General features: G+C 43.7%; 1 protein-coding gene across 6 annotated transcripts in view; it reads left to right on the forward strand.

The window, feature by feature from the left end:
* DOCK10 (dedicator of cytokinesis 10) overlaps window positions 1-13,904 on the forward strand; it is a 266,571-nt gene that overhangs the window by 54,825 nt on the left and 197,842 nt on the right. For 2 of the 6 annotated variants that reach the window (XM_078450834.2, XM_078450835.2), the window contains exon 1: window positions 3,553-4,186. The exons of 3 other annotated variants lie outside the window; for them this stretch is intronic. In XM_078450834.2, coding sequence (XP_078306960.1) covers window positions 4,025-4,186 — 162 coding nt within the window. In that variant the 5' untranslated portion in view covers window positions 3,553-4,024. Of the gene's footprint in view, window positions 1-3,552; window positions 4,187-13,904 lie in introns of those variants that run through there. One more of the 6 variants, XM_078450836.2, reaches the window with a different exon arrangement.

Raw genomic sequence — 13,904 nt, forward strand, 5'->3', positions numbered from 1 at the left:
TTCCCGTGGTAAAAAGATCCTTGGACGTTTTATTCCAATGGCAGAGACATCCACACCTAGAGTCAAATGATTCTTAGTCCAAAACATTTTAGAAAACAACACTAAAAATGAAATTCATTTGTCCGGACTTTTTAAAGAGATGCGAGCCTAGTGTTCAGGGATGTTTTGGAGATGTTTTTACTTCTGCGCCTTTGTTTTTTCTTCATTTTGTTTCTCTCTCTCTACACACACACATACACACACGCACACACACACACACACACACACTGTTCACTCTCCAAAACTCTTTACGTTTTCTTCCCACATTTGACTGTCAGGTATCCCTCACCTTTTCCATGATTGCGCCTTCCCTCTTCTTTCCGCTTCCTGTCTACGCTAAGGCTACTTCTTATCTACACAACACGGCCATCCCTGCTTCGAAGCAAGAAGGTTTTTCACTATACCTGCATTTAAGATTTCATAAGTGCCGAGTGAATGAATACATACATAAAATAACATTATAGGGGCACCTGGGTGGGTCAGTTGGCTAAGTGTCTGACTTCAGCTCAGGTCATGATCCCGCGGTTCGTGAGTTCGAGCCCTGCATCAGGCTCTGTGCTGACAGCTCAGAGCCTGGAGCCTGCTTCAAATTCTGTGTGTGTGTGTGTCTCTCTCTCTGCCCCTTCCCTAATCGCACTATGTCTGTCTGTCTGTCTGTCTGTCTCTCTCTCTCTCAACAATAAACATTAAAACTATTTATTAAAAAAATAACTCAGGGGGTGCCTGGGTGGCTCAGTCGGTTAAGCGTCCGACTTCGGCTCAGGTCACGATCTCGCGGTCCGTGAGTTCGAGCCCCGCTTCGGGCTCTGGGCTGATGCCTCAGAGCCTGGAGCCTGCTTCCGATTCTGTGTCTCCCTCTCTCTCTGCCCCTCCCCCGTTCATGCTCTGTCTCTCTCTGTCTCAAAAATAATAAAATAAACATTAAAAAAAATTTAAAAAAAAAATAACTCAGAACGAAACCTAGTTTCCAACACTTCTTTGGAAAATTTAGTCTTACAAACGTTAGTGACATTATTTCCTCATCTATGACAATAGGTGAAAAACCTTACTTTTATCATTTTACATTTAATAAACATCTTAGTGAGTCGTAAAGTAAAACCTAGCTAGGAGAAGAGGCAGACAAGACCAGAGAGAGTCTCCAAATGTCATTGAATAGTGAGGCCACGCACATTTGATGCTTGAAAGCCAAATTAATAATTTGTCTTATTAATACTTCAAATGAAAATAGCAGATACCTGGGAAGGGCTTTTACCTCATTTTTAAATATTTCCTTTCCTCTGTGTAACATAACATGTATGCTACCTACGAGGAGGGAAAGTGTCCAGTCTCTTCAGGTTGATTTTTATCTCTTCCCCACCCCTAACTTAACTTGCTATGTAAAACTTGGACCTCAGAATCCAACTCCTTTCTGGCAACTTTGCTACACATTTGACACTTTTTCAGAAGAAAACGCCGGGCTAAATGTCTAACCGTGATCCTTGGTTGTTGTCCTCATGGTCTCGTGTCCCCTGGGTAACTGTAGTATATATTGAATTCCCAAGAAACTAATTTTCGGAGATTGTCTTTCCTTGATGATGGAAGTTGAAAGAGAAATCAAGAGAGGGAAGATTGACAGCCCCACAGCAGCCCATCAATAATAGGGGTGAGTCCCTCAGAGGCAACAAAGGGGATCAATGAAGACAGGACTCTAATAGCTAGAAAGCATCTCATTTGTTTCCCCAAAGACTTTGACATCTGCCAAAACATCTGACTCCAAAAGCCACCCCAGAGGTGAGCCGGATTGAGAGAGAGGTGCCTAGATGGGAGTCTGGGATGGCGACGTCCTCTTCCCTGCCAAGCCCATGGGGTATGGCTAGGGGTCCCACTCCCATTGCCAGCCAGAGCTGGTGTCGTGATTAAGTGCCTCCAGCAAGAGCCTTGCTGTTCATTCATGAGCAGATAACCAGAACCTAAGGGAACAGCTGGAGAGCACCTTGTCATGCATGGGAGTGGGTGGGTGGGGTCCCCAAAGAGCCCCGGAGGAGCAATCATACTCGAAGTGACACCTTCACAATCATGGAAGCTCGAGCCATGCTTTGCCTCCCATGGACACCATTTACATATACATTTTTTTCTTTTTCTTTTTTTTTTTAATTTTTTAATGTTTATTTTTGAGAGAGAGAGAGAGAGAGAGAGAGAGAGAGACAGAGTGTGAGCAGGGGAGGGGCAGGGAGAGAGGGAGACACAGAATCCGAAGCAGGCTCCAGGCTCTGAGCTGTCAGCGTGGAGCCTGACGCGGGGCTCGAACTCATGGACCGCAAGATCATGACCTGAGCCGAAGCCAGACGCTCAACCGACTGAGCCACCGAGGGGCCCCGATGTCAGTTTTTTTTCAATGCATACAAGCCAGATAGGTTAAACTGCAGCCTGTCTTCAGTAAATGCCCCAGTTGTTTGCAGTAAAAATGGTTTAGATTAGCACCCGGGCACTCTGACAAAGGTCTGGAGGGGTTAGGGCACTTGCCAGCACCATTAGCATTTTTTTCTTCTTTTTCCAGCAGCACTAAAATATGTTTGCTCAAAACAGAGGGAGATGAAAAACTACTGGCAGCCCGTACCTCTTAGAAGAAAAAAAAAAAATGTTTTACTTCTCTGGCAAACGTACCAATTAAATAATGCTGTGTTGTGACAGATTACTGAGCAATTAATGCCTAATTGAGCCGCGTGCTAGACGCTCCTGGGAGAGCAACTTCCCCGGAGCTGGAGTGGCCACACCTCGGAGCAAAACCAACCTGCCTTCACACTTCCTGCAGCACCCTGTGCACTCAGGAGCCCAGAAACCAAAGAAAACATTTTTCCTTTGAATCCCTGAGAGTTACACGGGAAGGATTAGCTTGACAGAAAAGATCCCGGCATTGCAAATCCTACTGGGGATTTCATACTCTCCTCGTTTGTAAGCAAAATCCATTTGCTGTGAGATATTTTTAGTGCAAGCATCCCTTGTTGTGCTATTCTCTTACAGTATACCATTAGATCTTGAAGCCATTCCAAGCAGGTCACGTGATTTCTAAGCATCTCTTCGGTCCCCTCCTAAGTGACTAGGCTCCCAGGAGCCAGGGAATACTAGACTCTTAACTACCGAAGACCTCAACGTCCTTCCTGAAGCCTTGAACGCTTATTGATAGGATGTGAAAATGCTTTACAGCTGCTTTTTCTAAGAGGTCACTTGGCAGAGCTCACCGAGTGACCTCAGTAATAGAGACATTTTCAGCCCCACGAGCCGCCTGTGTAAATATAAAAATGTATTAGGCTGCAGAACTGCATGTGTGGGAACAGAACAGCCCTACCATTGAAAGGAAATCGCAGGGGGAACACTGGTGTCACTCATGTGGGTTTGGTTAAGGCACGCATGCTTCTGATAAATCGTTCTGATTCAGCGGCTCCACGTTTCGGATGAGCCCATTTCATGTCTGGAACTTAAGGGCTATAAAAAGTAACACCCCAATCACTTAGTGAGGTGTCTAGCAAAATATCCTTCCCGAAGTGTTTACGCTGAAAAAGAGAGCAATCATTTTCACTCTTTATATGACACTCATTTGCCTTGGGAAAATGTCAGTGCGGAGTTAGATTTCCAGTCGTTTGGTTGAAAGAGAGTTATTTATTCGAGTGTCTGGGTGGAAGTGATGTGTTTATTCAGACCTCTGAAACTAGAATCGGAGAGAATCGTTGCAACGAGCAGGAAGCACGTTCTCGAGATGAATTGAGAAAATAACTCTCCGGGCGAAACGCTCTAATATTCCTGAGTGCATTCAGTTTCAGTGGATCAAATCTTTCCCATCTCTGCATCCAAGCTATTTGGCGGTGATCAGATGATCAGAGCTCAAGAAAGCGATTGGAGAGTCAGCTGGCTGCAGCTGCAATGTAGGCTGCTTTCAGGGACAAGGAGCCACTGTTTTTCCAACATAGCATCAACATAGAAGTTACTTTGTAGGCTCCACGATGCAGCTATGGGCTGCACGGCCAGCATTGTTCTGCTTCAGGCTTTCCGCTCTGTGGTCCAGAGGAGCTGTCCACACATTTGTAGACGACGCCAAGAGGAACCATCCCACGAGATTGTGCCTCTGGAGAGCGAGGACGAGATGAGTAGACCCAGAACCCTCATTATCATGGTATGGTACTTGTGGCAAAGGAGCCGGAGTTGATTGAACTGTTATTACCGAAAGGAGGTTGCAATTTAGGGTTTGGGCTGTTCGGCTTTAGATAAAGGAGTGTGCGACCTAGGGTTTACTCCTGTGCTTTGCCATGTGGGGGGAAATCTTTCAAAGGATTTCTATCATTCAGAGCTGGTTTTCTTTCTCTTAGATCTGCCCCGAAATGCGCAGTGTATCGGTCTATTAGACATGCTCTCACATCGTGTATGATGTTACTCACATTGTGTATGATGTTACTCACTTTTGTGCAGAGAGAACGAGAAAACTTGTGGAGTCTGGTTTAATTCAGTGGATTTGATTTTGCAACTCTAGTTTGAAAGAAGAGCCCCAAACGCAGTTTTGGATCGCATGCCACCAATCAGGTTGTGTAGCTGTGGTGGGGGTTAGATGTCTGCCTTTGAGGTATTTAGACTTTTTGTTTCTGACTCTGCAACACAAAGGGCTTTAGAAAATGCTGAACTTAGGCGCAAAATCAGAGTGAAGTTTCTGAGGATTTGGTAGAATGCATGGCATTTTCATTGAAAAGCTGTTTCTGGCACACGTCTGTCTGTGCTTTAGTTACAATAGACAGTGTCACTCCCTTATTTGTACACCTGTTTTGTCAGGAAGAATAAAGTGGAGGGTGGCATCTTTCCTGACTTTGAGGTGCAGTGAGAGATCTGCTTAGTCACTGAAATCCCACGTTAGGATGGTGGTAGGCGTGCTAAAGTTTCAAAAATTGGGGAGGCATTGCGTACCTTCAGCACAATCGACTTTTTTCCTCTTAGATTTTAACGTTCAGATTTCAAGGATGTGGTAAATAATGAATGAAAACCACCTGTTACACTAAAAGTTTTGAGATGAAAGTCATTTGGTTTGGCCTGCGACTCTGAGGGACAGAGTACTGAGCTATACCGTTCTATGCCAACTTCTTCCACAAACTGATATTAGGTGTTTAAAAGGCAATGCTGGCCTGGGGGGTGGGGGGGACCTGGGTGGCTCAGTCGGGGAGGTGTCTGCCTTCAGCTCAGGTCACGATCTCGTGGTCTTTGGGTTCAAGCCCCACATCAGGCTCTGTGCTTGACAACTCAGAGCTTGGAGCCTGCTTTGGATTCTGTGTCCGGATTCTGCTCTCTCTCTCTGCCTTTGCCCTGCTCGCTCATACCTTCTCTCTCTCTCTCTATCTCTCTCTCTCTCTCTCTCTCTCAAAAATAAATACACACTTAAAAACATTTTTTTAAAAATAAAATAAAAAAGCAATACTGTTCTTGAACTGTTGTGCTATGGTTTTCTCTAGGAGGAAATGCTAGTTAGGAATAATTTCATACTTATTATTCCCGTAAGTTTTTCACAAATTAGGTTTTAAAGGGACTGAGACATGTCCCCCCCCCAAGTTTAACTCTTGTTTATGATGTTAGCATTCTATAGTTATGTGTTCTGCTCATGCCGTCTCGATCATTTAACAGCCTCCCCACCCCCAATGTTACCACTTATACTATAAAATTTAGCAGGTGGAAATTTGCAAAAGAAAAATCAATAACAATGTCTTATTGTTTCAAGGTTTCTATTCCTTTATATGATATCATTATGGACATTAAATAGAGTGATGTTGAATTTACTGGTGAAGGAAACAGAGCTTCAGAACGGTTGCATATCTTGTTCATATCACACAGCTGCCACATTCCAGAGCCTGAAGTCACATTTAGATCAAGGATTACAAAAGCCAGTATAATTTCCACTCTGTTCGTAACCTCTAGAGGAGATAATGATAAAACTCAGTTTTATGAGAAGACTGATGGAAATCTTGGACCACTCCGGGTTAAATATGCACAGACAGAATCACTGTGCGTCCTGAGAGTTTCCTATGGGCCACTCCACATTCATGCATTCAACAGCTATTTATTGGTGGCCCACCATGGGCCAGCCGCTGTTCCAGGCATTTGGAATCCACCTATGAACAAACTCATCAAAGATCCCCGTCCTAAGTTGCCAAGTTTTACGTTGATAGTGTGTTTTCCAAGTCTTATTGTTATGGAAATGCCATATGAGCATTGTGATGTTTAGTGTACAAATTTAAGTCAATGAAACGATTCCGCATCTTTCAAGATAGTAGCTCAAAAGCTTTAATGTGTTTTAAAGTCACCTAGGAATTGTGTGTGAGTCAATCCTTGGGCGCCTGGACCCAAAGGCTCTATATAAGAAGGTGTGGGGTACAGCCTGGGCATCTGTATTTTTAGTCAACACCTCCAGGTGCTTCGGATGGAAGAGCCCCATGGATGGACACCCAGAAACACACAGCTCTGGAAACTGATCATCTACACCTCTGTACCTCACGTCCTTCTTTCTAATCATTTTCTCTAATCATTTTCTTTCTAATCATTTTCTCACTCTGGCTCTAAGCTTCTGAACAAACTGACTTTTTTTTTTCTCTCTCACTTTTCCATCACCTTTTAGTCACCAAATTTGTATATTGATACTGTGTGTGTGTGTGTGTGTGTGTGTGTGTGTGTGTGTGTGTGAGAGAGGGGTGGGGAGAAGGAGGGGGGGGGGGAGAGAAATCACAAACTCTGGTGCCAGAGCCCCTGGGTTGAAATCTTGATTTATCACTTATCAGCCATGTGACCTTCCCCGCACTGTTTAACATTTCGATGCCTCTTTTTCTCACCTGTAAGATGAGGATAATAGTGTCATCAATGCAGAGCTGTTGTGAGGGTTTGATAAAGTAAAACGGATGTTAAGTGCTTAGAATCGTGTCTAGATATATTAGAAAGATGTTCAATAAGGGGCATGTTCAGTACCGGAAAAAAGTGACATTTGGGGAAAGACCCAGAGGAGGTGAGGGAATGAATCATGCCACTTCTCTGTGGGGAAGTGTCTCAGGTGGAAGAACCAGCCGGGGTGAAAGTCTGTAATATGGGGAAAGGCCAAGGGCGTTTGAGAAAGAGTGAGGAGGCCATTGTGGCCAAGCAAGTCAAAGAGAAAGGAGTAGCAGGTGAGGTCACGGAGGTGATGGGGGACAGATCACAAAGGCCATCATGAAGACGGAGAGAAAGCTTTTCCCAAGAGTAAGGAAGGCATTGGAGGGAGCAGGCACAGAAAGTCAAGAGCCTGAGCTGTGGAGCCAAAATGTCAGGGTCTGAGTCCTGTCTCTGTGACTTACCAGCTGTATGACCATGACAAATGACTTGTCCTCCCGGTGCCTTCATTTTTTCACTAGTAAAACACAGACAGTAATGGCACCTACCGTGTAAAGTTATTGTGAGAATTCAGTAATACTTGCAAAGAGCTTAGATCAGTGCCTGGGGGACAGAAAGTGCTCTTTTAACGATAAGCCCACTAACCCGGAGGCCCTGGCGCAGGTGAGTAGCAGGATCCACGGCTGCAGTGGGGCCAGAGCGGAAGCAGGGACACCACTAATCGTCAAGCTTTGCAGCGGTCCCAGCAACAGAGCTGAATGGTAGTTGTCGAGGTTGCGAGAAGTGGATGGATTCCGATGGATTTCAAAGTAGGGCCAATAGGGCTTGCTTTCAAGTTCAGCCTGAAGTGTGAGAGAAGGAGAGGACTCAGGGATGAGTGTGAATGTGCGGTCATTTGGTTTCGGTCCTGGTTTGTTTGTTTCGTTTAGCCTTAACAGCCAGAAGACGGAGTTGTCATTCAGGTGGGGAAGACTATAGGAGAAGATCTGGCATGATAATCGAAGTTCACCGTAAGACATGTTAAGTTTGAAATGTCTGTTAGGTCTATCTATACATGGAGATTTCAAACTGGAAATGGGATATACAAGTCTGAGTTCTGAGGAACCGTCTACAGAGTAGATAATAATGCCAGACACAGTGTGGATACCAATGAAATGGTTGACAACGGAATAAGTGATCTCTTTTTCTTGTTTTCTGTATTGAACTCGTACTTATTTACTTTCATATATTTTTCTTATCTCACTGGCAGATGGGGGAACCCCATATAGATAGGAACCTCTTCATGCCCCAGGGGTGCCCAGCTCAATTCCGTTCATAAAAGCCTAAACACTGAACATAAGTATTGTTGACCCTTTGAAGTTTTTACGTAATTGGCTGATATGAAAAGCCCCATTGATAAAGTTGCCTACTTTTCATTGAAATGGTGTAAGTTAAGGATGGAGAAAGCTACTACGATAAATACAAGGTGGTGAACATTGATATTCTTCAGGAGGCTTTGGCCCTCAAGACTTCATTATACCAAAGAATCTTATTCCTGACGTCCGGGCTCTGAATTCATGCCTGGATAAGCTTTGGGCTGGCATCGACTGTAGTTTGGCTGTGTAGTCCACAGTGGAAAGCCCTGGTAAACATCAAAATAAACCATTGTGGGTCCTTGGCATTTACAACTGTTTAATAGACAACGGTCTACTAAAATGCAGGCAAGCTGGGGCGCCAGGGTGGCTCAGTCGGTTAGGCATCTGACTTCAGCTCAGGTCATGATCTCACAGTTTGTGAGTTCAAGCCCCGTGTCGGGATCTGTGCCGACAGCTCAGAGCCTGGAGCCTGCGTGGGATTTGGTGTCTCCCTCTCTCTCTGCCCCTCCCCCGCTCTCATTCTCTCTCTCTCTCTCTCTCTCTCTCTCTCTCTCTCAAAAATAAGTACATGTTAAAAAAAATAAAATGCAATCAAGTTTAATGGGGGGGGGTGGAATGAAATTCTTTCAGAGTTCTAATTTCTCTCACTAAAGTTTTTGTTCTGATGGGAGAATTAACAGAAATCTTTTTGTCAATTATTATTTTCAACTTCCTTTATAACATATTTCATTAAAAGGTCTCAGATACTGCCTAATTTAATTTATGTCTATCTGCTGCTTTCTGGGGAATGTTTATAATTTCTTATGTTATTTAGAAGTGGGCCTCCATTTTAAGGCCTGTGCCCTCTCCACCCCCACTCCCCTCCTCTCCTCCCTGCCCCCCCCCCGCCCCCCGGGCCGAAGAGTAACTATCCCTTCATATATATAGGAGGGTAGAGATGACCCAAGAGGAAGTCAAGAAGCAAGTGCCAGGCAGGCTGCTGGCCTCTCTCTCCGGCTGTATAACAGGAGAAAATGACAATAGCCTAAACTTGTGGTAAGTTAGGGAGGTGAAATCTCTTCTGTGAGTCAAGGACATATGCTTGTAGGTGAACATTTGAGAGCCAGGGTACGTAAGTTACTTCCAGGAGGCCTGTATTACCAGTCCCACTTTGGCACTCTAGAAACTCTAGCACACCAGGCCCGGTGCTAGGGTGCACGGGTCAGATCCTGCCCTTGGTCTGTTTTTGTACGGCCTGTGAACTAAGAATGCTTTTCACAATTTTAAAATTTTATAAAACAAAACATAAAAGAGAGAAGACTGTGTAACAGAGACCATCAATGGGCCACAGAGCCTGAAGTATTTACAGTCTTGGCCCTCTACCGGACCAGTACGCTCTGGTGAATGATGTGGGCTCAACCCAAAGGGAAACTCTGCTGGTTTGTACCTTTGACCTCTGCTTTGTATTTGTGCTTCTGCCTAACATACATACAAAGGAACTAGGGTTTTTCCTGGGTGCTTTTTGTTCACCTGAATGCCTGAAAACTGCTGAGAACTGGTGGTGAATTTGAGATTTGGAGTCAGAAGCCCTGTGTCGGCCTCAAGCCTGTCACGTGAGCATCAGTGGGGGCACCTGGGTGGCTCAGTGGGTTAAGCGTGCGACTTCAGCTCAGGTCATGATCTCATGGCCCATGGGTTCGAACCCCGCATCGGGGTCTCCGCTGTCAGCACAGAACCTGCTTCAGATCCTCTGTCCCCCCCTCTCTCTGTGCCCTCCCCCACTTATGCTCTCTCTCAAAAATAAAATAAACCTTGAAAAAAAGAAGCCCATGTGACCTGGACGTGCTGATCCATTGAGCTAGGTTTGTTAAATGGGGAATACTATCCTGCCTGGTGGAGGCACCAGAATATTTATTTTTATGGAATCATTTTGTAAACTAGTGAGTGTTGTATAAGGATGGAGTCCTGTAGGTTAGTTGGCTAACTTATAGCCCCAAAGATCCACTGTCGGTCACCATGCCCATGAGAGTTCATTATCCTCTGGGTGACTCACTTAGCGATGAAGCCATTTACATCAAGGTTTTACTGGGGCTCCTGGGTGGCTCAGTCGGTTAAGCGTCCGACTTCGGCTCAGGTCATGATCTCACCATTCGCGAGTTCGAGCCCGGCATAGGACTCTGTGCTGACAGCTTGGAGCCTGGAGCTTGCTTCGGATTCTGTGTCTCCTCTCTCTGTCCCTCCCCCCCTTGTGCTCTCTCTCTGTCTCTCAAAAATAAATAAATGTAAAAAAAAAAAAAAATTTTTTTAAATCAGGGTTTTACTGTATGTGTTCCATATCTTCCCCAAAAGAGTGGTACAGTGGCCAGGAGAGAGTGGGTGGGTGTGGCCAGAAGAGAGACCTCAACGAGGGTCCTACGATTAAAATCGGGAACAGAGAGGGATATACTATGGGAACTATTTCCAAGGAAATAAAATGATCTGTCTTCTTATTCTATAATAAATATTCTGGTTTAATAAAACTTTATTACCAAAGGGATTTTAACATGATTGTCCAGTTTCATCTTTTTGAATGGATACAGGAGGAAGAAACAACTTCTAGACATCCTAAATCCTGAATTAATGTTCTTATTTCATTTTAGTGAGGTTGAATCTTGAATATACTAATGTAAGATTTCCCGGGGAAAGGAAGCTTCTGTAATGGAGTGTGATTTTAAATGGTCTGCCACGGATGGTGTAAGCACAGAGGATCTCCAACAGTTATTTTCCCTAGTGAGCTGGTTTTGAGCTGAATTCCAAAGGCACAGAAGATGAACAAATGAGTTGAATGGCTTCTCCATGGGTATAAGAATTAATTGAATGTGATCAGAGACTTAGTAATTAGCAACAAGAATCTTGAAGGCAAAGGCTTACTAAATTCAGATTACATCTGTTACCAGCTTGTCCAAATGATCGTGCATCTTTCTAGTTCTCCAAATGATAAAGGTTTAGAAATAATAAAGAACAAAGAAAAAATGGACGGAATCTAAAAAGTAATGTTTAAAGTGTAAAGCCACCAGCAATGATAAAGAAAAGCCAAAAATCAGGTGTGGTGGGGTATGCAGAAACTTTTCTCCAACACCAATTAACAAATTCAACTTTATAGAGATATAGATAGATATAAATATACGTCAGAATATAGAGAACTTCATACTTTTAGTAGATGTGAGTGTTTTGGGATTAGACTACCAAGGAAGAAAACGTCGTTATATGACTAGAAAAAGCACAGACTCAACAAATCAGTAGCAATAAAAAGCCCCTTAACTTTTAAAGATAATCAAATATTTTAAAAAGCCTGGTTATACTTGTTTTTGTTTTTGTTTGTTTCTTTGCTTTCCAGAAGAGTGTATTTAAAGCTTATCCCCAAGTACCAGGCTTCAATGTAATGAAATCTTGTGAAAACTGAGTAATCGAGTTGAGGACAAAATGCATCTTTTGGCACACTGAACAGGAATACGATTTTTTCCCATCCTTCAACAAATTTCTTCTGGATTGTTGTTTCGTTCCCTCAGATTTCATTTCCACGGAGCTGATTTGCTTAAGGGGCTAAAGTGTAGGATTTTGAAATTCATTTCCCCTAATCTACTTTATCCCACTGGAATGTAGTTCATTGCTTAAAACCTACACATTCCATATGCTTATGTAAACCTGTCATTGTTACATGGCCTACACATCAGAAATTCAGTAGACAACTGAGGGCCAACCGTCCCCTGCATCTAATAGTCAGAAACAGCAGCATACGGTTTCTGGCTCCTGCACTCTGGAGCTTCAAGTTTGCTGGTGGAGACAGAAAGGACTGGAAAAATGTAAAGTTGTAATCATAAGAAGTGCTTCAAGCAAAGAGTTCCCTTCCACCTTATAACTGTATCCTTTGAGCATCCAGCCTCCACAAGCCAGTTGGGGAGGGCTTCCCATAAGGAGGTAGCAATGGATTGGGGACCTGGAGAGCACAGAGATGCTAAGAAGAGAGAGAGGATGCCATGTGCAGTCCTGACTTTTACTGTGTTGCCAGGGGTTGAGAGCCAGAGTGCATTTGCTTGCTGTGTGATCTCTGGATCAATTATGTAAATTCTCTATGCCTTGGCTTTTCATAGAACGGGAATAAAGAGGGTACCTCTCTCTGTCAGTTTCCTACGCTTGCTGAAACAGGTGACGGCACACTTAGTAGCGCAAAACAACATACGTTCGTTATCTTACAGTTCTGGAAGTCAGAAATCCAAAATGGGTCTCATAGGGCTAAAACTGGCAGGGCTGCGTGCCTTTCTAAAAGAGCCTCTAGAGGAAGATCTGTTGGGGTTTTTGGTTTATTTTTTGTTTTATTTTGTTTTGCTTTTTGCATTTTGTATGTGTGTGTATGTTTTGTTTTGTTTTGTTTTGTTGGCCCTCTTCCATCTTCAAAGCCAACAGCAGTACGCTGTCTTCGGACATCTCTCTGATTCCCACCCTGGACTCTCCTACCTCCCTCTTTCACTTCCAAAGGATCCTACCTGGACAATCCAGGATCCTCTCTTGATCTCAAGGTCAGCAGATCAGCAACCTTAATTCGGTCCACAGCCTTACTTCCCTCTTGCCGTGTAAATAACACACTCGTAGGTTCCCAGACTTTGCACATGGACAACCTTGGGGGGCTATTACTCTGTGTATCCTAGTACCTCATAGGACTCTTCTTAAAATAAAGGTATTCTTAAACTAGGGGACCCAGGATACTTCTAAGAACCTGGTAAGAACTAAGTTCTAGCTATTATGATTTCTTTTATTGTCTTGAAACAAAAGTTCACAAATTTAATAAACTTGTAAGGAGTTATTTTAGGAAAAAGAAAACTAGCAGAAGGAAACTTAATTTGTGCTTCATAGAATGTGGCAAAATGGAAATTCAAGGTGTGTTTATTTCCTGGAGTGCTGCAATACTTACTGAATAGACTATTCACATAAATAGATGGTTCAAAGAACATCTGTGTGCATTGGATACTCTTTTCTGTGTTATCCACCAGTTGTGACTCTTCTGAAATTTAACTTTTGGTTTTTTCTTGTTTCTTCATTTATAAAGGAATATTGCATCTTTCCAATTCTCCAAATTATGCCACATTTCAAAATGATAAGGGACAAGGAGCCTGGGTAGCTCAGTCGTTTAAGTGTCTGACTCTTGGTTTCGGCTCAGGTCATAATCTCACTCTTCGTGGGATCGAGCCCCCTGTCGGGCTCCACGCTGACAGCACAGAGCCTGCTTGGGATTCTCTCTCTCCCTCTCTCTTTGTCCCTTTCCCACTTGCACTGTGTCTCTCTCTCTCAAAATAAATAAATAAGCTTTAGGGGCACCTGGCTGACTCAGTCGGGTTGAGCATCTGACTTCGGCTCAGGTCATGATCTCACGATTTTTGGGTTCAAGCCCCACGTTGGGCTCTGTGCTGACAGCTCAGAGCCCAGAGCCCGCTTCAGATTCTGTGTCTCCCGCTCTCTCTCTCTCTCTCTCTCTCTCTCTCTCTCTCTGCCTCCCCTGCTTGCACTCTTGAATCTCTCTCAAAAATAAACTTTAAAAAATAAATAAATACATAAACAAGTAAGCTTTAAAAAATGGTAAGGAACAAAGAAAAATATGCAAGATCTTAAAATAAATGATTAGAATTTAAGACC

Source organism: Panthera onca, chromosome C1 (assembly GCF_046562875.1).
Source record: "Panthera onca isolate mPanOnc1 chromosome C1, mPanOnc1 haplotype 2, whole genome shotgun sequence".
NCBI lineage: Eukaryota > Metazoa > Chordata > Mammalia > Carnivora > Felidae > Panthera > Panthera onca.